The following is a 20213-nucleotide window of genomic DNA, read 5'->3' on the forward strand; positions in this document are numbered from 1 at the left end:
ATAGCAATTCTCAAAACTTACAAATAGTTGGAAACATTTGGGATATTGTAGATACTCAACTGAACAAAATATATAACACTGGCCTAGTGGTTTTTGGATATTTTACTGGAAAAATACTACATAGTGCACCTTTAAGCAATCCAAAAAAACTGTAAGTAATCAATGTAAACTATTTGCAAATAATATTTTTATTTTATTTTAAAATATGCACACATTCACTCTTATTTGTATGTCTAACGTAACAAACATAAAAAGGTTCTTTTCTCGTCACATTCAGACAGTTATGAATTTCATGAATCATATGGATATGCACATAGGATATGTTCAATTCAAAATGGCGACATTTCATAAAAAGCTGAGTGGTTTGCATCATTTGATATTACTCTTGGTTATTCAATATGGTTGAATATTAATCAAGTTAAATAAATGTCTAGCTTACCGTACACAAGACCTGCCTTCTTTGACTTGATTGGTCATCTAGTTAATGTGACATTGACAAGCGCCATTAGATTGCTGAGGCAGAGCAGCCTAATAATTTAACTTCTCAAGCATTTTTCATCCTAACAACAAACAGCTTTACTCATTCTACCCACTAAATAAGATAATTATGTTTATGTGAATTTTGAAAATATAGAATTGTGATTTTAGCACAGAATCAAAACGGGGGGGGGGGGGGGGTTGGGGCAGGTACCAGGAATTGCTAAAATATAGCGAAACTTCTGTCTATCCTTAGACCGGATGGAAGCCGAACTTAGCCCCGCCCACAACATTTCAACTTGGACATGATCCTGTCACATGCCTGTCCTGTCTTGTGTGCACTTGTGGGTTTTGTTATGTTGAGCATGTGCTCGTGTCCCTGTCAGTTCCCTTCCCCTTGTTATCTGATTATTGGTTAATTTGCCCCACCTGTTCTCCCTCATTATCTGCCTTGTTTGTTCCCTTTATAATCTCCTTGTGTTTGTCAGTCTGTGTTGGATCCTTGTGTAATGTCTGCGTCTTCCGTCCTCCGTCCTACCCGTGATTCTGTTGGTTTGTTTAAGTTTATATGTTATTATTCTATTATGTGTTTTTCCCCCTCGTGGGTTGTTGTTTTGAGTTTATGTTTTATTTTATAATAAATAATCATTTGCTGCACTTGAGTCCTCGCACCCTTTTCCATTGTATGTGACGTGACAGAAGGATCCAACCTAGAATGAGGACTCAGCAGAGAAGTTCTCCCTCGGTGCCAGTTCCGGGGGTCCCGAGTCCGGGAATCCCGAGTCGGGACATGGCCTGGAGGGCCGTAATGGGAGGGTTTGTGGTGGCAGTCCTGCATGCTTGGGAAAAGCACAGGGTGTCATCCACCACTCCGGTGGTCCTAGTTCCGGTGGATCGTGCTCCGGTGGTCCCTGTGCCGGTGGATCGTGCTCCGGTGGTCCCTGTGCCGGTGGATCGTGCTCCGGTGGTCCCTGTGCCGGTGGATCGTGTTCCGGTGGTCCCTGTGCCGGTGGATCGTGTTCCGGTGGTCCCTGTGCCGGTGGATCGTGTTCCGGTGGTCCCTGTGCCGGTGGACTCCGTTCCGGTGGTCCCGAGTCCGGAAACGGCCTGGAGGGCTGTGATGGGATGCTTTGTGGTGGCAGTCCTGCATGCGTGGAAGGAGCACAGGGCTTTATCCGAAGCCCCGGAGGCAGTTCCGGTGGTCCCAGTTCCGGTGGATCGTGTGCCGGTGGTCTCAGTTCCGGCGGATCGTGTTCCGGTGGTCCCTGTGCCGGTGGATCGTGTTCCGGTGGTCCCTGTGCCGGTGGATCGTGTTCCGGTGGTCCCTGTGCCGGTGGATCGTGTTCCGGTGGTCCCTGTGCCGGTGGATCGTGTTCCGGTGGTCCCAGTTCGGGCAGATCATGTTCCGGTGGTCCCAATGCCAGCAGATCGTATTCCGGTGGTCCCAGTGCCGGTGGATACTGCTGGACTGGAGAAGTTTCCCCAACGCCCTGCCTGCGCCGCTGAGGCGTCCTGCTCTCCGTGCGCCGCTGAGGCGTCCTGCTCTCCGTGCGCCCCTGAGGCGCCCAGCTCTCCCTGCGCCCCTGAGCAGTCCCGCTCTCCCTGCGCCCCTGAGCAGTCCCGCTCTCCGTGCGCCGCTGAGGCGTCCCGCTCTCCGTGCGCCGCTGAGGCGTCCCGCTCTCCGTGCGCCGCTGAGGCGTCCCGCTCTCCGTGCGCCGCTGAGGCGTCCCGCTCTCCGTGCGCCGCTGAGGCGTCCCGCTCTCCGTGCGCCGCTGAGGCGTCCCGCTCTCCGTGCGCCGCTGAGGCGTCCCGCTCTCCGTGCGCCGCTGAGGCGTCCCGCTCTCCGTGCGCCGCTGAGGCGTCCCGCTCTCCGTGCGCCGCTGAGGCGTCCCGCTCTCCGTGCGCCGCTGAGGCGTCCCGCTCTCCGTGCGCCGCTGAGGCGTCCCGCTCTCCGTGCGCCGCTGAGGCGTCCCGCTCTCCGTGCGCCGCTGAGGCGTCCTGCTCTCCGTGCGCCGCTGAGGCGTCCTGCTCTCCGTGCGCCGCTGAGGCGTCCTGCTCTCCGTGCGCCGCTGAGGCGTCCTGCTCTCCGTGCGCCGCTGAGGCGTCCTGCTCTCCGTGCGCCGCTGAGGCGTCCTGCTCTCCGTGCGCCGCTGAGGCGTCCTGCTCTCCGTGCGCCGCTGAGGCGTCCTGCTCTCCGTGCGCCGCTGAGGCGTCCTGCTCTCCGTGCGCCGCTGAGGCGTCCTGCTCTCCGTGCGCCGCTGAGGCGTCCTGCTCTCCGTGCGCCGCTGAGGCGTCCTGCTCTCCGTGCGCCGCTGAGGCGTCCTGCTCTCCGTGCGCCGCTGGGGCGTCCTGCTCTCTGTGCGCCGCTGAGGCGTCCTGCTCTCCGTGCGACTCTGAGGCGTCCTGCTCTCACCGCGCCGCTGAGGCGTCCTGCTCTCACCGCACCTCCCTGGCGCTCCCTGCACTGACCGCACCACCCAGGAGTCCTGCTCTCACCGCGCCTCCCTGGCGTCCTGCTCTACCCATGCCGCCCTGGCCGCCTGAACTCTGCGGGCCGCCCCGGCCACCTGAACTCGGTGGGCCTCCCGACTTCGGCGGGCCGCCCTGGTCATTCGAACTTTGTGTGCCACCATGGCCTCCTGAACTTTTTGTTTTCCTCGTTCCTCCCTTGTTTACCCCTCCCTTGTCTGTACCTTCTTTGTCTGTCCCTCCCGTGCCCCCCTGGTCTGTCCCTCCCGTGCCCCCCTGGTCTGTCCCTCCCGTGCCCCCCTGGTCTGTCCCTCCCGTGCCCCCCTGGTCTGTCCCTCCCGTGCCCCCCTGGTCTGTCCCTCCCGTCCCTCCTTGGTCTGTCCCTCCCGTCCCTCCCTGGTCTGTCCCTCCCGTCCCTCCCTGGTCTGTCCCTCCCGTCCCGCCCGGGTCTGTCCCTCCTGTCCCTAGTGGAGCGTCTGGTAGCCGCTCCTTAAGGAGGGGGTAATGTCACATGCCTGTCCTGTCTTGTGTGCACTTGTGGGTTTTGTTATGTTGAGCATGTGCTCGTGTCCCTGTCAGTTCCCTCCCCCTTGTTATCTGATTATTGGTTAATTTGCCCCACCTGTTCTCCCTCATTATCTGCCTTGTTTGTTCCCTTTATAATCTCCTTGTGTTTGTCAGTCTGTGTTGGATCCTTGTGTAATGTCTGCGTCTTCCGTCCTCCGTCCTACCCGTGATTCTGTTGGTTTGTTTAAGTTTATATGTTATTATTCTATTATGTGTTTTTCCCCCTCGTGGGTTGTTGTTTTGAGTTTATGTTTTATTTTATAATAAATAATCATTTGCTGCACTTGAGTCCTCGCACCCTTTTCCATTGTATGTGACGTGACAGATCCGTTGTGGAGCAACTTGATCAAGAGCTGTTCGGACCAATCAAATTGTCAAGACGGCCTTAATACTATGGTGGACAGATGATCAACAGTAACGAATTCATCCACGTCACCAAAAAGCGAATTTATTTACTAAATACCAAATTATTTACTTCCGCTTCCTCCAGCGTGCATGCAGTTAAGTTCGGTTGACAAATATGCATCACTCAACTTACGTCACTTACTCCGTTGCTCTGATAGGTTATAGGTCTATCCAAATGGGTGCGTTTACATGCACGTTCTTAAGCCGATTATGCTTAATAAACCGACAATGAACATAGTAATGTAAACGCGAGAACCCGTTTTCTTTTATCGGAGTAAGGTCATAAACGGTATAAGCATACACCGGTCTGGACAGGTAGTTTTTTCCCTCTTACCCTAATTTCGTGCTGCATGTGAACGCATTAACCTGCTTTCTGTTGGCTTATTGAAGTGTGCATGTGTGATAGATGACAAAAAGCACAAACTTAACAGATTTAAATGCATCCACACAGAGCGAACTAGTGTTTTGCGTTAAATAAGGACATATATAACAAAGCAGACTCTTTTGAGACCCAGAAAATTATAAAGATGTTCAGGTTGCTCATGCAGCAGAAGTAGAAGAGGTTCAGTCCAAACGCTGCATCTGGAACTGCATGAGAGAATAATATAAGCTGTAAATGTCCCGCTGACATGGTGCACGCTTTATTTAACATCACAACTGACGTAACATTTGGAAATACTCAGATACAGTACATTATTATTTTGACATCACTACAAGGAAAAAACCTGGTTTATTAATAACGTCATGTAAACGCACTTTACTTGTGTTGTCAGTTTACTGGTTTGCATGTAAACAGGGAAAACTGGTTATTTCAATAAGCTGATATTTGTGAGTTATAAGCTTATGGTGTGCATGTAAACGCACTCATTGAGTGCAGAGGCATTTTTTTTCCTGGTTCGGTTGAAACACAACCCAATGGAGCAGTATCAGACTCATATTCTGACTAGAATCTGAGTATGAGGATGACAGGCTAGTCTATCATGCAAAAACATATACCAAGAAACTGGCATGACAGCATGGAGATGTTTGGGACGAGTGCTCCATGAACCATGCGGCGGCGAGATCAAAGCATGTCGCAACTGTCTTTCAACAGCTCTGCACTCAATAAATAAGAATGGTGGGGAGGGAGCATGAAGAATCATTTTCACACATGAATTGGCACATCTGAATTAACTGAAAGTCTTTGGGATGTGCTGGAGGAGACTTTGTAGAGCACTTGAGTCTTGCATTGTCAGTACAAGATCTTGATTAAAAGTTGATCAAACTCTTGATGGAAATAACATCACAACATTTATTTTTTCATCAAGATGTTGCATCAGTTTTTTTGTTACAATTTTGTATTTAAAATAAAATAGTGAAGAACTATGTAAAGTCTCCTCCAGCACGTCCCAAAGGCTTTCAATGAATTTAAGGTCTGGACTCAGATGTGCCAATTCATGTTTGAAAATTAATTTTCATTCTCTCTCCTAACCATTATTTCACAATTTGAGCCTGATGAATCCTGACATTGTCATCCTGGAATAGGGCCCTGATGTGTCTTCCTACATGGCTTTTTAATGAAAAGCTACACACTCATCAGTCATGATTAGAAGAACTGTGTAACGGATTCACAGAGGCAGGATTCAATTGCAAGTAACTCTGTTTAATGACAGAAGTGTCACAGAAGCCAAAACTCAGAACACAGAAGAAGTCCGGATAAGACGGAGCAGTGAGAGAGACTCTGTTGGCGACACAGGCAGGCTGTGAGCAGCAGTGACTCGGGAGCGCGGTTGAGGTAATCCGGGAAGGGATCCAGCGTTTCACGGAAGGGGGAAACGACAACCAACACGGAGACACAAGGGGAACATCCAACAACGCTCTGACAAAGACAAGAGAGAAACAGAGAGACTAAATAGGGTGAAGGTGATGAGTTGCAGCTGGTGCAGGTGATCAGCCACAGGTGCGTGATGAGCCAATCCCAGGCTCCGCCCTCACCTACATTCAACACGCACCCAAGAGTGAGACAGGGAATCCATGAACCGTGACAGTACCCCTCCCCCTAGGAGCGTCCCCTGACGCTCCCAGCCGACCTTACCTGTTGATTGTAATCATCAATAAGGGAGTGATCCAGAATGTCCCTAGCAGGAACCCAACTTCTCTCCTCCGGACCGTAACCTTCCCAGTCCACCAAGTACTGGAAACCGCGTCCCCTCCGTCTAGAATCCAGAATGCGATTAACCGAATAAGTTGGTTCCCCATCTACGAGTCGCGGCGGTGGGGGAACCGGGACTGGCGGATTAAGGTGGGAGTGAAAAACAGGTTTGATTTTGGATACATGGAAGGCGGGATGAATCCTCCTGTACGCCGGAGGGAGTTTGAGGCGGACTGTCACCGGACTAATGATCTTGGTGACAGTGAACGGGCCGATAAATTTGGGAGCAAGTTTATTAGATACGGAGCGGAGAGGAATGTTCTTGGTAGAAAGCCACACTTTTTGACCGACGACGTAAACGGGAGGCTTAGACCGGTGGCGATCGGCTTTAGCCTTGGTGCGCGCTCCCACCTGGAGCAGAGTCTCACGGGCTCTGGTCCATGTGCGATGACACCTCTGGATAAAGGCGTGAACAGAGGGGACCGCGACCTCGGAATCCAGACTAGGAAAAATAGGTGGCTGGTAACCTACACTACACTCAAATGGCGAAAGGCCCGTAGATGACACTGGTAACGAGTTATGAGCGTACTCAACCATAGAGAGTTGCTGGCTCCAGGATGAAGGATTCTTGGATACCAAACATCGCAACACTCTCTCCAGATCCTGATTGGCTCTCTCGGTCTGACCGTTGCTTTGGGGGTGATAACCCGAAGACAGACTAACCGTGGCTCCTAGTAATTTACAAAACTCCTGCCAAAATTTGGACACAAATTGGGAACCTCTGTCGGAGACCACGTCCATCGGGAGGCCATGTAACCGAAAGACGTGATCTACTACAGATACCGCTGTCTCCTTGGCTGAGGGTAATTTGGGCAAGGGAATGAAATGTGCTGCCTTCGAGAATCGGTCCACGACGGTCAAAACGACCGTCTTGCCCTGGGAGGGCGGGAGGGCGGTAACAAAATCTAGAGCGATGTGGGACCAGGGTCTCGAAGGAACAGACAGCGGCTGAAGTAACCCCTGGGGAGGTTGGTTAGATGTCTTACCAACCGCACAGACCGAGCAAGCCAAAATGAAACTGCGAATGTCGCGAGCCATAAGTGGCCACCAAAATCGTTGCTTTATTAAACTGCAAGTGCGGTTTACCCCTGGATGACAGGCAATGTTGGAGCAGTGACCCCATTTGAGGACCTCGGATCTTAACCCCTCCGGAACGAACAAACAACTCGGTGGGCCGCCGGGCGGGGGCGTTACCCCTTCTAAGGCCACTTTGACCTTCGATTCGATCTCCCATGTGAGTGTAGAGATAACTATCTTCTCTGGCAAAATACACTCGGGAGTAACCGGGCGTTCGGAAGCATCAAAAATACGAGATAAAGAGTCGGGTTTGATGTTTTTAGACCCGGGGCGGTACGAGAGAACAAAGTCAAAACGTCCGAAAAAAAGTGCCCACCGAGCCTGCCTGGAGTTGAGTCTTTTAGCAGATCTAATATATTCAAGGTTCTTATGATCCGTCCATACAATAAAAGGTACCCCCGACCCTTCAAGCCAATGACGCCACTCCTCCAACGCTAACTTGACGGCCAACAACTCTCTGTTACCAATGTCATAATTGCGTTCGGCAGGAGAAAGACGATGGGAGAAAAACGCGCACGGGTGCATCTTGTCATCTGAGGGAGAGCGCTGTGAAAGAACCGCTCCTACCCCCACCTCTGACGCGTCGACCTCTACCACGAACTGACGTGTGGGATCAGGGGCGACTAAGATGGGAGCCGAAACAAAGCGGCTTTTCAGTTTGGCGAATACAGCCTCGGCTGTATCGGACCACCTGAACGTCATTCGGGGAGAGGTCAAGGCAGTCAGAGGTGCGGCTAGTTGGCTGAAATTGCGAATAAAACGCCGATAGAAATTGGCGAACCCCAGAAACCTCTGTAGGGCCTTACGGGAATCTGGACTTGGCCAATCCATCACAGCCTTAACCTTGTCGGGATCCATGCGCATTCCCTCCGATGACACGATGTACCCTAAAAAAGGAACAGACTGTGCATGAAAAGCGCATTTCTCCGCCTTGACAAAAAGCCCATTCTCTAGCAACCTCTGAAGCACTCGTCTGACGTGTCGAACATGTTCCTGGAGAGACGAAGAAAAAATCAAAATGTCATCCAGGTAGACATATATGAATTGGTCGACCATGTCTCTCAACACATCATTGACGAGTGCCTGGAAAACCGCTGGGGAGTTGGAAAGGCCGAAAGGCATGACCAAGTATTCAAAATGCCCCCTGGGGGTGTTAAATGCGGTTTTCCATTCATCCCCCTCCCTGATGCGAACCAAATGATAAGCGTTACGTAAGTCCAACTTCGTGAAGACGGATGCTCCCTGTAACCTCTCGAAAGCTGAAGACATCAACGGCAAAGGATAGGTATTCTTTACCGTGATGTTATTCAGCCCTCGGTAATCAATGCAAGGTCGCAGAGAACCATCCTTCTTCCCCACGAAGAAGAACCCCGCCCCCGCTGGAGAAGAGGAAGGGCGGATGAATTTGGAGGCTAGAGAATCAGAAATATATTTCTCCATGGCCTCCCTCTCTGGAATAGAAAGAGAGTATAGTTTGCCCTTAGGCGGAGACTTACCTGGGAGTAACTCTATAGCACAGTCATAGGGACGATGCGGAGGGAGAGAAGCAGCTCGGGACTTACTGAACACTTCCTTCAGGTCGAGGTACTCCGGAGGCACGTTAGACAGATTCACCGTCTCACTCTGAAAAACAGAACGAGACGCAGACGAACAAGCAGACACCAAACAAGACTCATAACATTTATCACTCCACGCAGACACAGAGTTTTGTCCCCAGTCAACCCTTGGATTGTGTAACTCCAGCCAAGGGTGACCGAGGACAACGGGAGCCAAAGGGGAGTCCAGGATGAAAAATGAAATGCGTTCGGTGTGGTTGCCGGAAGTGATCAGTGTAAGTGGTTCAGTGGTGAATGAAATGTCAGGGAGAACTTGTCCGTTGAGTGCGTTGACAGAAATGGTGTTCTTGAGTGCAATGGTGGGTATGTTAAGTTTGTGAGCAAGGGCAGAGTCAATGAAGTTACCTTCCGCTCCCGAGTCGAGGAGGGCGAGGCTGGAATAATCCTGAGCTGCCCACAGCAATCTCACCGGGAGGAGAGTGGAGGATGAGGTCTTTTCCACGGAGATCCCGCCCGACAGTAGCCTTCCTTTTACCGCCGGGCGTGGTCTTTTACCGGGCAGGAGTCTAGCAGGTGTCCGTTCCCGCCGCAGTACAGGCAAAGACCACGGGATCTCCGTCTCGCCTTCTCCTCCCGGGAGAGCCGAGCTCGACCCACCTGCATGGGCTCCGGGTCGAAGGTGTAGCTGACCGCATCCGTAGCGCTGGCCTGAGGGCATTCGACACTCCCATGCTGAGGCTCCATCCTGGACCTCAGCCGACTCAGACGAGCGTCCACCCTCAAAGCAAGGTCAATGAGACCGTCAATCTTCTCCGGAAGGTCGATGGCGAATATCTCCTTCTGGATGCGGTCAGCCAGCCCATGCAGGAACATGTCCCACTGTGCCTCCTCGTTCCACTTGCACTCGGCGGCCAGGGTGCGGAACTCGATGGAATAATCCGAGACCGAGCGGTTACCTTGGCGGAGCTCTGCGAGTTGACGTGCCGCTTCTCTTCCGGTCACCGCTCGGTCAAACACCCTTCTCATCTCTGCCGCCAGTGTCTGGAACGAGGAGCAGCAAGGATGTTGGTTCTCCCACACCGCCGTTCCCCAAAGTGCGGCTCGTCCGGAGAGCAGGGTGAGGACGAATGCCACCTTGGATCTTTCCGTGTTGAAAGTCTGCGGTTGAAGAGCGAAAAACAAGGAACACTTGGTAAGGAAGGCTCTGCAATAATTGCTCTCACCGGCATAACTCTCGGGGGTAGGCAGACGTGGTTCCGGTTGCCGCGATGTAGATGGTGTGTGGGGAATCGGCGGTGGGTCGGGCACAGTGGGACCGACGAGTTGTTGCATCTGTTGGGTCAGCTCGGCCACCCGTGCCACCAAGGTGTGTACTGCCTGTCCTGTGGCAGTTAAGTTCGCCTCCTGCTGGTCCAGTCTCTCGTTGCTGCTGGTCAGTAGGGCGTTGATACTCGCTGAATCCATGGTTGGTCAGAGCGTTCTGTAACGGATTCACAGAGGCAGGATTCAATTGCAAGTAACTCTGTTTAATGACAGAAGTGTCACAGAAGCCAAAACTCAGAACACAGAAGAAGTCCGGATAAGACGGAGCAGTGAGAGAGACTCTGTTGGCGACACAGGCAGGCTGTGAGCAGCAGTGACTCGGGAGCGCGGTTGAGGTAATCCGGGAAGGGATCCAGCGTTTCACGGAAGGGGGAAACGACAACCAACACGGAGACACAAGGGGAACATCCAACAACGCTCTGACAAAGACAAGAGAGAAACAGAGAGACTAAATAGGGTGAAGGTGATGAGTTGCAGCTGGTGCAGGTGATCAGCCACAGGTGCGTGATGAGCCAATCCCAGGCTCCGCCCTCACCTACATTCAACACGCACCCAAGAGTGAGACAGGGAATCCATGAACCGTGACAAACTGTTGCCAAACATATACCATGCTAGAAACATACAGTAGGCTATAATAATAAATGATCAAATCAATCAATCAATCAATCAACTTTATTTATATAGCGCTTTTACAATGACGATTGTTTCAAAGCAGCTTCACAGTGTTAAACAGGACAATATTGCAACAAAATTTGATTTGGCTAGTTTATAGAATTAAATAAGACCTAATTCATTAATTGTATTTGTATATTTAGTTGAATAACTTGGATCATAATTTTAGTGTCCCCAACTGAGCAAGCCAAGCCAAAGGCGACAGTGGCAAGGAACCAAAACTCCATCAGGGCATGATGGAGAAAAATAAACCTTGGGAGAAACCAGGCTCAGTCGGGGTGACAGTTCTCCTCTGGCCTATTATCAAACAGTGTATGATTATTATTCTGCCAACCCTGCAAGTCATAAATCATATTAGATAGGAATATTCAAAATTTTATGTATCACGCAAGAGACAGGTTCATTTAGGATGGCGCGTCAATTACAGAAGAATATGAATACTTGAAATATCGGAGTTATTGCGCTGGAGACGGGTTTATTGAGGATGACGTGCCGGTGAGGCAAATTCAGAAGAGACACCAATTGACACGGTCTCAGCAGACACTCCAGGATGAGCTGGTCTTGTCCAGACACACTCTTAAGCATTTGCCTATTTAAATCCAAACAGCAACCTTTTTTGGCCAGGCAGTGTAAAACACACATAAGTAATAACTTATTTTTGAGATTTGAGAGGACAAAAACACAAAGGAATTTGAGGAGTGTTTAAAATAATGTGTAGTTGTGTACTGTTATATTAAATAATACATATTTGCAAATCTAGCATTCAACAATAATCAAGAATAAATTGAGACCACAGGATGTTGATCAAATGTAAAAAAAATAAACTAAATAATACATTTTTACATTTGTGTGAAATATTATGGTAAAAAAATAAGCTTTAAAAAAAAAAAAAATATATATATATATATATATATATATATATATATATATATATATATATATATATATATATATATATATATATATAATTACATTTTGTAAAATATTTAATTATGCATAAAAATTATTTTAATATACATAAAGTGATTTACAATCTGAGGAGAGATATTTGGGAGTGGGTTTAAAATAATATGAAATATGAAATATGTGCATGAATAACATTCTACTGATCATCTCTGGTTAATATCTAAGTGGAATTGTTGCTGATTTTAAAACTAATGGCTGATACAGTGGGCCACGTTTTTCTCTCTAGAATTAGAGAACAACATTACCCATTATCATCTTCATATATTGATAAGCAACATTACTTTTATCTAAAAGGCTCCACAGTACAGCGATCACGGGGTCAGTCCCTCTGGACCAGCACGAGGTTAAGCGTTTTGTTCAAGGTCACAATAATGGAAAGATTGTGATCTCAGTAATTACAGTAGTTACTGTAGGTAGCTCATGGGATTCACCTCTGCCTGGGATTGATTTGTTTTAACAGCCCTGATTTTTATCCACAAGTTACCATGGCTGTCCATGGAGGTTATTATATGGAATGGGGAAGTTTAGGAAATGCAGTGATGAAGAAAAAAAAAAACACAACATATTCATTGTTTGAAACACTTTGAATATCAAGTTCAAATATAGTGATTTTTATGGGTCTTTCACATCAAACAATTGTAAATCGTTTCAAGAAGCTATGAGAACAGCAGGAGCCAGCATCTTTAATCTCCCGGGACAGGACACCATTGTATCCACCACTAGTATGTACCTACTTAATGTTCACCTTGCAATTCTGGTGCTAACATAAAACCTATTTTCTGAATAAATGACCACTAGATTGTATAAATTGCTGAACTTTGAATGTTTAACGAACGATCAGCAAAACACAAAGCACAACGCATGTGCTTACTGGCCATTTGTGTCTTCAAAAGAAGCTGATTCTGTCAAGTTAAGTTTCTTTAACTGTACAGAAACCAAAACTCCTTGAACTGCATACTTTTTCTTATTAAATGACGTAAAAGTCCTTTGCAGTTTCTGGTTAAATTGTATGCTGTTCTAGAAGGAACCTGGATTTTATGATCTTTAAATTCATGGAGCACGCAATAGTCTTGAGTTTTGCCCAAGGGTGACCTTTAAAATCTCACATTTTGTGCTAGGCAAACTATCCATGGGACCTTTAAGGATTGGGAATATTTGCTGATGTGCAGAGACCGTTTCTAATCAAACACAAGTGAATACTGTCCATTTAGCAACTGCCAGTTTAACAATTCTCTTAAAGGATTGTGATAAATTTAATGGTGTTGTGATAAAATAAAGCGACACTTTTATGAGCTCTGCAACAGTCAATGGAAGCTCTTATGTAAGGCTTTATAGAACACTTCCACAGAATGACAGTGCTACAGCTGTAAAGATATAGACTACATAATAAAGTGCTTTGGGGTTTTGGTCTTCCCTTTCATTTTATAGCATCCCCTCTGGTCATTATTTTTATTTAATTTTTTTACATTTCTACTGCAAATTAGAGACAAGAAAGAGCATTTGCTTTAATCGCAACCGAAGCTGGGTTGTTAGTCCAGATGGAACGGAGAACAAATATATCTGTAAAATGAATAATAAAAAATGTCCTTGGACTGTTGAAGCTGTTAATTATACATTATATATTTGTTTGTGTTTGTGTCCGTGCGTGCGTGCGTCCGTGCGTGTGTGTGTGTGTGTGTGTGTGTGTGCATGTATGTGTGTTTCAGGTATTCCCTACATTATGGGGACATAAGGACAGCAAATGCAATACCAGAAATCCCCATGAGGAAAACAACGATTAGGGTTACTGGATGGAATTTACAGTTTGTACAGAATAAAAATAATTGTCTATCAAAAGATTTTTGAGATGGCAAATGCGAAACAAACAAGCAGCTGTACAACACACACTGTTATTTTTCTCGCCCCGAAGAATAAGTATTGATGTACAAAAAGTTGCTGTTTATATCCACTTCCCCGTGAGATCATGTGAGGTGTTAAATCTGCCATGATCATCTTAAGAATATCTTGTAGTGTGTGATGCGCCACAATTTTAAAAATAGTGTATTGTATACAGGTTTGAGATTTGAAAGAAGAAAATCAGTGAAGTTTCTCCTTAAGTGTGTGATGCAACCAGATTTCACAATAGGCTAGGATTTAAAAACACCTGTAGTCAGAGCCCGGCTTAAGGCCCCTACACACTACAAGATAACCAGGCCGATTTTGGGCCAAATTCTCCCCTTCCGACAATCCTAGGTAAAGCCTCAATTATCTTGATGGTTCAACAGATTATCTTTTCAGATTTCCCTGTGTGTTAAAGGAGTAGTTCACTTTCAAATGAAAATTAGCCCATGATTTACTCACTCTCAAGCCATCATAGGTGTATAAGTCTTTCTTCTTTCTAGTGAACACAATCAGAGTTAAATTAATAAATATCCTGGCTCTTCTAAGCTTTATAATGGCAGTGACAGGGTCTATTGGGTTTGAAGCTCACAAAAGTACATCCATCCATAAAATGTATTTCACAGCTTCAGGGCGTTAATAAAAAGGCCATCTGAAGCGAATCAATGGGGTTTTGTAAGGAAAATATTCATATTTAATAGCCTGACAAGCCAGACCCACATCAAGATGTTGAACTCTGGGAACTCACCATTGACAGGGCTCAATCCGAGGGGCGGGATAAACGGTTGTCTTTCAAACTCCCTCTGCACGCGATAGGATAGCGCTACACCAACCAGAGCAACGTGAAGCGGAGCTAGTTGATGATTAAACATTCGCCGTATCCGGTCAGCAAAACTCTGAACACATCTTCCCTTCTTAAGAATGACTTCAGTGCCGTTCTTTGTTCCTTTCTCAGAGAAAATCTTAACTCCAAGTCTTCCAGAGTCACGTTCAAAGTCGATTCGAAAGACCGCCGTTCGCCAGCTTCTTTGTTTTCAAGTAGCACACGGAACCTCAGCAACTCTGCCGTCATCATGTTAAGCCCCACCCACCGACTCTATACACGATGTGATTGGCCTGACCAGAGTTTGGTTTTTACAGCTCACAAGTCTATGGAGAGTTGCTAGACGACAGTCGCTGCATATTAGATTTGCTGCCGCTAGGGTGCGTCTAGATTTCTAGGCTGGATATTTAAAGGGGTGGTTCCGTGTTTTTTTCTAGGCTTAGTTGTGTTTATGGGGCGCAGTATAACATGTCTTAATACTTCTTCTTTTCTTTTTTTTACGGCGTATTTTTCTTACATTTACCTTTATTCCACACTGCTGTCTCCACTGTCCTTTGAATGGCTAATTTGTTTCCTTCTTCTAAGCCCATCTAAAAATGCAATGGTCTTAGATTGGTTAGATGGCCAAAAGAAGTTTCATGTATTTTTATTGTCTGAAGTGCCAAGCACAGGCTGTCCGGAAATGCCACGCCCCATACCATTACGGGCAGAAGTCACATCTGCGCTTTATGATGTCACCAACCCAGGAAGAAGCTCGTTGTAGTCCAAACTGGCAATTTTTGTAGGCAATAAACTGCCATAACTTTAAAAGACAATATCTCCGCAGATACTCGTTATGCTCAAGCAGCAAAATTACTAATAAAGTAATAAAGTTAAAAAAGTGAAATTGCATGCAACCACCCCTTTAAAGCTTTATAAAGTAAAATATAGCTTCAGCCAGAATGGCTTCCTTATTCGACTTAAACAGAAAGCGTAATGCCTCTCACAATTAAAAATGCTTACGCTATGTTCTAGTGATAGGTTGCACCAGTTGCACTTTTTTCAAAAAAAATGCCTCCAATTGAAACTTTTCTAATGACTGATCACATCTCAATTTGTCAGTTGGCCAAATTGAAATTCTGTGAATTGATGCAATTCAGCCAACTGAAAAACTTAGATGTGATCAGTCACTTGAAAATGTTCAACTGTTTTTTTACAGTGAATATGGAAGGCTATCTGTAAATAAAATTGCAATTGCGTCTTCATATCACACAATTATGACTTTATAAATCGCAATTATCTTTTAATAAAGCTATATCCACTTTAGTAACATTGTTTCTGTTTGGAGTCAATTAAAAAGGTGATGGGGTCTTTTGGACACCTAACACGAAAACACAAGGGTACAAGCTTTAAAGTTGATGTACTAGAACTGCAACATCCTTCACAAAACAAACCGAGGAATAAAACATTGAGAGGAAAAAAAAACACTTGCACTGCATCACTGCCCTGTGCACATGGAGCTCCAACAATTGATGAACAAAACACAAGGCAAAAGCCAGCCTGCTGAAGAACACACATTTCCCTCAACCAGCAAGATTAGCAGATCAAGTGAAGCAGGATCCAAGCGGCTCGGAGCTCTAGAGCGTCCCACAAGCATTACAGCAGCAGCCAGTTCACAAGCCCTATTATCACTCTGCCTTTATTTTTGCCTGAGCGACGTCGCACACTAGAGCAGAGCGTTGTGAGCTTTTACACTGATTGGCAGATCCCAGAAGGACATAGACGGAGGTTTACAGCCTACACAGTGAGATCTGTCATTGTCTGATGTATCTGTGACGGTTGTCCGGTGTCAGCCTCATGACTCAAGCGTGTAATAATCACTCAACTGGACCACACCGTCATCTGGAGGTCCTGCTTTCATCTCAGACAATGGCCTTGGTAAGATCAAATTCTTTCAAATTAAAGAGGATAGACTTGATGTGCAAGACTTGAATATTTGTAGGGTTAAAGCCCCCGAAGTGATTTTAATGGAAGGATATTAAACAAGACAAATGTATGCGTTTCCCAAGCTGCCTGTAAGATTTACAGTATTTTTCCCCTCTTTTAATTTCTTAAAGTACCTTGTGATGTAAGCACTTTTCAGCCAGTGGCGCATGCCAAATACACCAGCACATGAAGCTTCCCTCTGCAGACAGGTGCGAAATATTCAATATACTCAAACGAACTTCATAATATATCATTACGTATGCCAAGAATTCAGAATCAAACATGACAAGGAACAAAGGAGACAAACGCAATTATATGCAAACAGTTATTCATACAGTGCAGCTGCTTCATGCAAATGTCATTATACCCACCTAATGCATTCTACGCCATATCATTAACTCCAGCATTTTACCAGAACACCTCATTTGACAGTGATGTTTCTGAAACTGTCTCGGCACATGACATACCTGACTGAGTGTAATGCAATGTGGCATATATTTCTGCTTGAGAGAACACACCTGTCAGAGAAACATTTTCTCTTATAGAGCAGGTGCATCATAACAGTCCAAACACAAACCTAACACACAAGCTGAAGAGATCTGTGTGTGACCTGAGGGAAAGATCAGCTAGTCTACATCATGCTGCCATCTCAGAGTGAAGCCAACATCTAGACAAAACAGATCTCTGTTTACATCAAAGAGAGTGGGGATTTTTTTTTTTTTTTTTTTAATCGAATAAGCCATTTCGGGTAGCACATAAATTGAGGGCATGGTGGTTAATTGGTTGGTCTTATATAAACTGTTTTACAAGCACCTTGATTTGGAGATTATAATAAAACTGGAATATTTTACACATTTGTCCAGTGTGTTGTCTATATAATTACTATGAATACCATCTACAGTTTTCTAGTTGATGTTTAAACTATTATTTTGTTAAGTAGACAGATAATCCAGAAGGTGACATTTGCATTGTCAAGGACATTGTCAATAATCTGCATTGTGTCATCTTGTGCTAAATGTAAACATTGTAATATATGTTGAGAGATTAAGCTATGCCTTTATAAACATAACAGGGGTTACACTCACAGGGTTATGAATTATACAAGTCATTTAGCCATTATACTAGCATTTTCTTCAAGGTCATGACACTAGAAAGTGTTTGTTAGAAAGATTTAAGGCTGGTTTCTTTTTTTTTGGATAATTTACTGCAGAAAATCAGGGCAACAGGGTTGAAAATTTAAGACTGTTCCCTTCTGATAAACTTATGCAAATGTACAATAAAGTGATGAAAAAGAATAAACTTGAGGAATAAACTTTTTTCACTTTTTTATTGTTTTATGTTGTTAACAGATAACAACTATAACAACTACTTTAAAAACGTTAGAAATAAAACCCTAAGGGTTTTTGTAATATTCTAATTTTGTATCTTCCGGTTATAATGCCAGTACTTGTGTTTTGCCGCTGTCCAATAATAATCTTAATGGAAAGTTCTCGAGTAGCGAACTGTTGCTATGGCTACCTCTATTCAGGCAAACGATTTTTCTTTTCTTTCTTTTTTTCTGAGCGTACACGCATTCTGAAAACTTTTTTGTTTACTGAAACGTTGTTTGAAATGTGTTAAAATGTATATGTTAAGCTTTTTTTTTTAAAGAAAAGAAAAAGAAAACAAACCCCACAGGGTGTTTTGAGGGATATTTTTGTTAGGTCAAGAATTAATTAGGGGGCATTTAAGCATTAATTAGCCCACGCATTCAAACGTCCCGTAATTCACACCGATTCATGTGTTTTTGAATCCAGTCGACAGATGCAGGAAGGGTTTGCGCATAAAACGCATCCATATAAGTTTCAAGTACAGCCCTGCGCGTTATGAAGTCAACAAATCATCACAAGATTAAATAGAAGAGCAGCTTTGCTGCTTAAATTAAACGTGTTACCTGAGTTTTGAGGGGTTCTCCGTGCTCAATGATGCTTACAAAAGGAATTTCCAAAAAAGAGGACATAAATTCCATTTGTACTATTTCCTCCTGCGTCTGAGGGAAGGCGAGCACAGCCGAGACCCCCTGGACCACTATATCCTGGCACACACACCTGAAGAGCGACTCGGGGTCTCCGCTCGGGGCTTCGCGAGCCACCACGTCCAGGCTCAAGTTGTACGGAAGAAAGTTGTTGCCGCTTTCGGCGAGACTGCTGAGGGCGCGGTGGAGAGCCGCCCGCACCCGGACCGACTGACGGGGAGGCAGGAGGGCACCCAGGCGCACGGTGTGTCCTATCCGCGCTAGGATGTGGCAGGGCTGCGGGTGAGAATGACCGGGCTGGACGAGCAGGGTATGGAGAAGGAATATTTGCGATCCCAAATAAAAGTATGCCAAGAATGTGTAGAAGATGAAATTCATCCTGCTTCACTCTCAAAGGTGGTGATGAGGCATTGTCAGAAGATAGCATTGCTCGCCTTGTTGTCTGGTCTTTTCTTTAACGTCCTTTATTGTTTTGTTTTTTGTTTTTTTGTGCAGGATGGTGTATGAGGAGTGATCTATGGAGTTACTGTGTGAATGTGATACTCTGCTCAGGAGAGGAGGGGGTTTCGCGAAAGGCGGGGATGTCATTGCGTTCACACCCAAAGAAGCGCTGGAGAGGCGTAATGGTATCATTAGGAGAACGGCGCGTGAGAGAACGACTCGGTTATTAAAACCTATTTTTGCCCGATATCACGTTTTTACACTTCATATTGTTTTCGGTTTTAGAGAGGCAGCTACGTGACTTTTCCTAATATGAAATTGATCATCAACAATAGCCTTTTTTCAACTTAATAAACTAAACTCCCTTTTCCATCAAAAATGTATACGATAGGATACTGCACACATACACACACACCTACACTGCCCCTGCCCCTAAACCTATACCATCACAGAAAACATTCTGCATTTTTACTTTCTCAAAAAACTTATCCTGTATATGATGTATAAGTATTTCGAAAAGTGGGGACATGAGTAATATCCTCATAGTTCACCCTCTCCTTGTACCCATGTCATACCCATGTCATTATACACATTTGTGTCCTGATATTTCACAAAAACATGCCAACAGACACACACACACACACACACACAATATTATATATATATATATATATATATATATATATATATATATATATATATATATATATATATATATATATATGAATAGTTCAGAAATAAAGAAAAATAAATGATATATTGAAAGTCTCCCCCTCCACTGCAGCTCTCAAATATCAGCCTTTCCAAACTAACAGCTTATCATGTGAGAGCCAAAGGTATAAGTTGTGATTTTACAGTTGTTGTTTTTTTGTCCTTTTTGGAGCTTGCCAGATTGTGGCACTATTTGGTCACTGTTTACTGTTGAAGGCATATAAGTTAACATTTCTTGGAAATTACTTGAAACAAAAAGAGATTGGGTAAAAATAATGAATTATCAAAGCATTGGGTAAACTTTGTCTCCTTCCACTTTTTAAATTATTCTTATACCCTAGGTACAAAAGCATCAATCCTTTTTCACATGCTAAGATACATTTGACTCATTCATGTAATTTTGCGCAAACATTACAACATTTAGGGGAAACTTTTAAAGTGCCCCTATTACGGCATTTGAAAGGTTCCTATTTTTGTTTTGGGAGTCCCCGACAACAGGTTTACATGCATGCAAGGTCAAGAAAAACTTTCATTGTTTTATAACATTCATTTATTTTTTACTTATTTGCTTAACGACTCCCAAAGGATTCGCTAATGTGCGGTGGCTGGTCAGATGACCCAGTCAGTTGTGATTGGTATACTGTGTGTAGGAAACGGAATGCCTCTCACCAATACAGG

General features: G+C 45.3%; 1 protein-coding gene across 1 annotated transcript in view; it reads right to left on the reverse strand.

Annotated features, from left to right (window-relative positions):
- Window positions 1-18918, reverse strand: part of grin3bb (glutamate receptor, ionotropic, N-methyl-D-aspartate 3Bb) — a 138975-nt gene extending 120057 nt beyond the window's left edge. Inside the window, exon 1 of the mRNA XM_067431246.1 lies at window positions 18303-18918. Coding sequence (XP_067287347.1) covers window positions 18303-18761 — 459 coding nt within the window. The 5' untranslated portion in view covers window positions 18762-18918. The remainder of the gene's footprint in view (window positions 1-18302) is intronic.
- Window positions 18919-20213: the final 1295 nt, after the last annotated feature.

The sequence above is a fragment of the Pseudorasbora parva genome, chromosome 22 (assembly GCF_024679245.1).
Source record: "Pseudorasbora parva isolate DD20220531a chromosome 22, ASM2467924v1, whole genome shotgun sequence".
Taxonomy (NCBI): domain Eukaryota; kingdom Metazoa; phylum Chordata; class Actinopteri; order Cypriniformes; family Gobionidae; genus Pseudorasbora; species Pseudorasbora parva.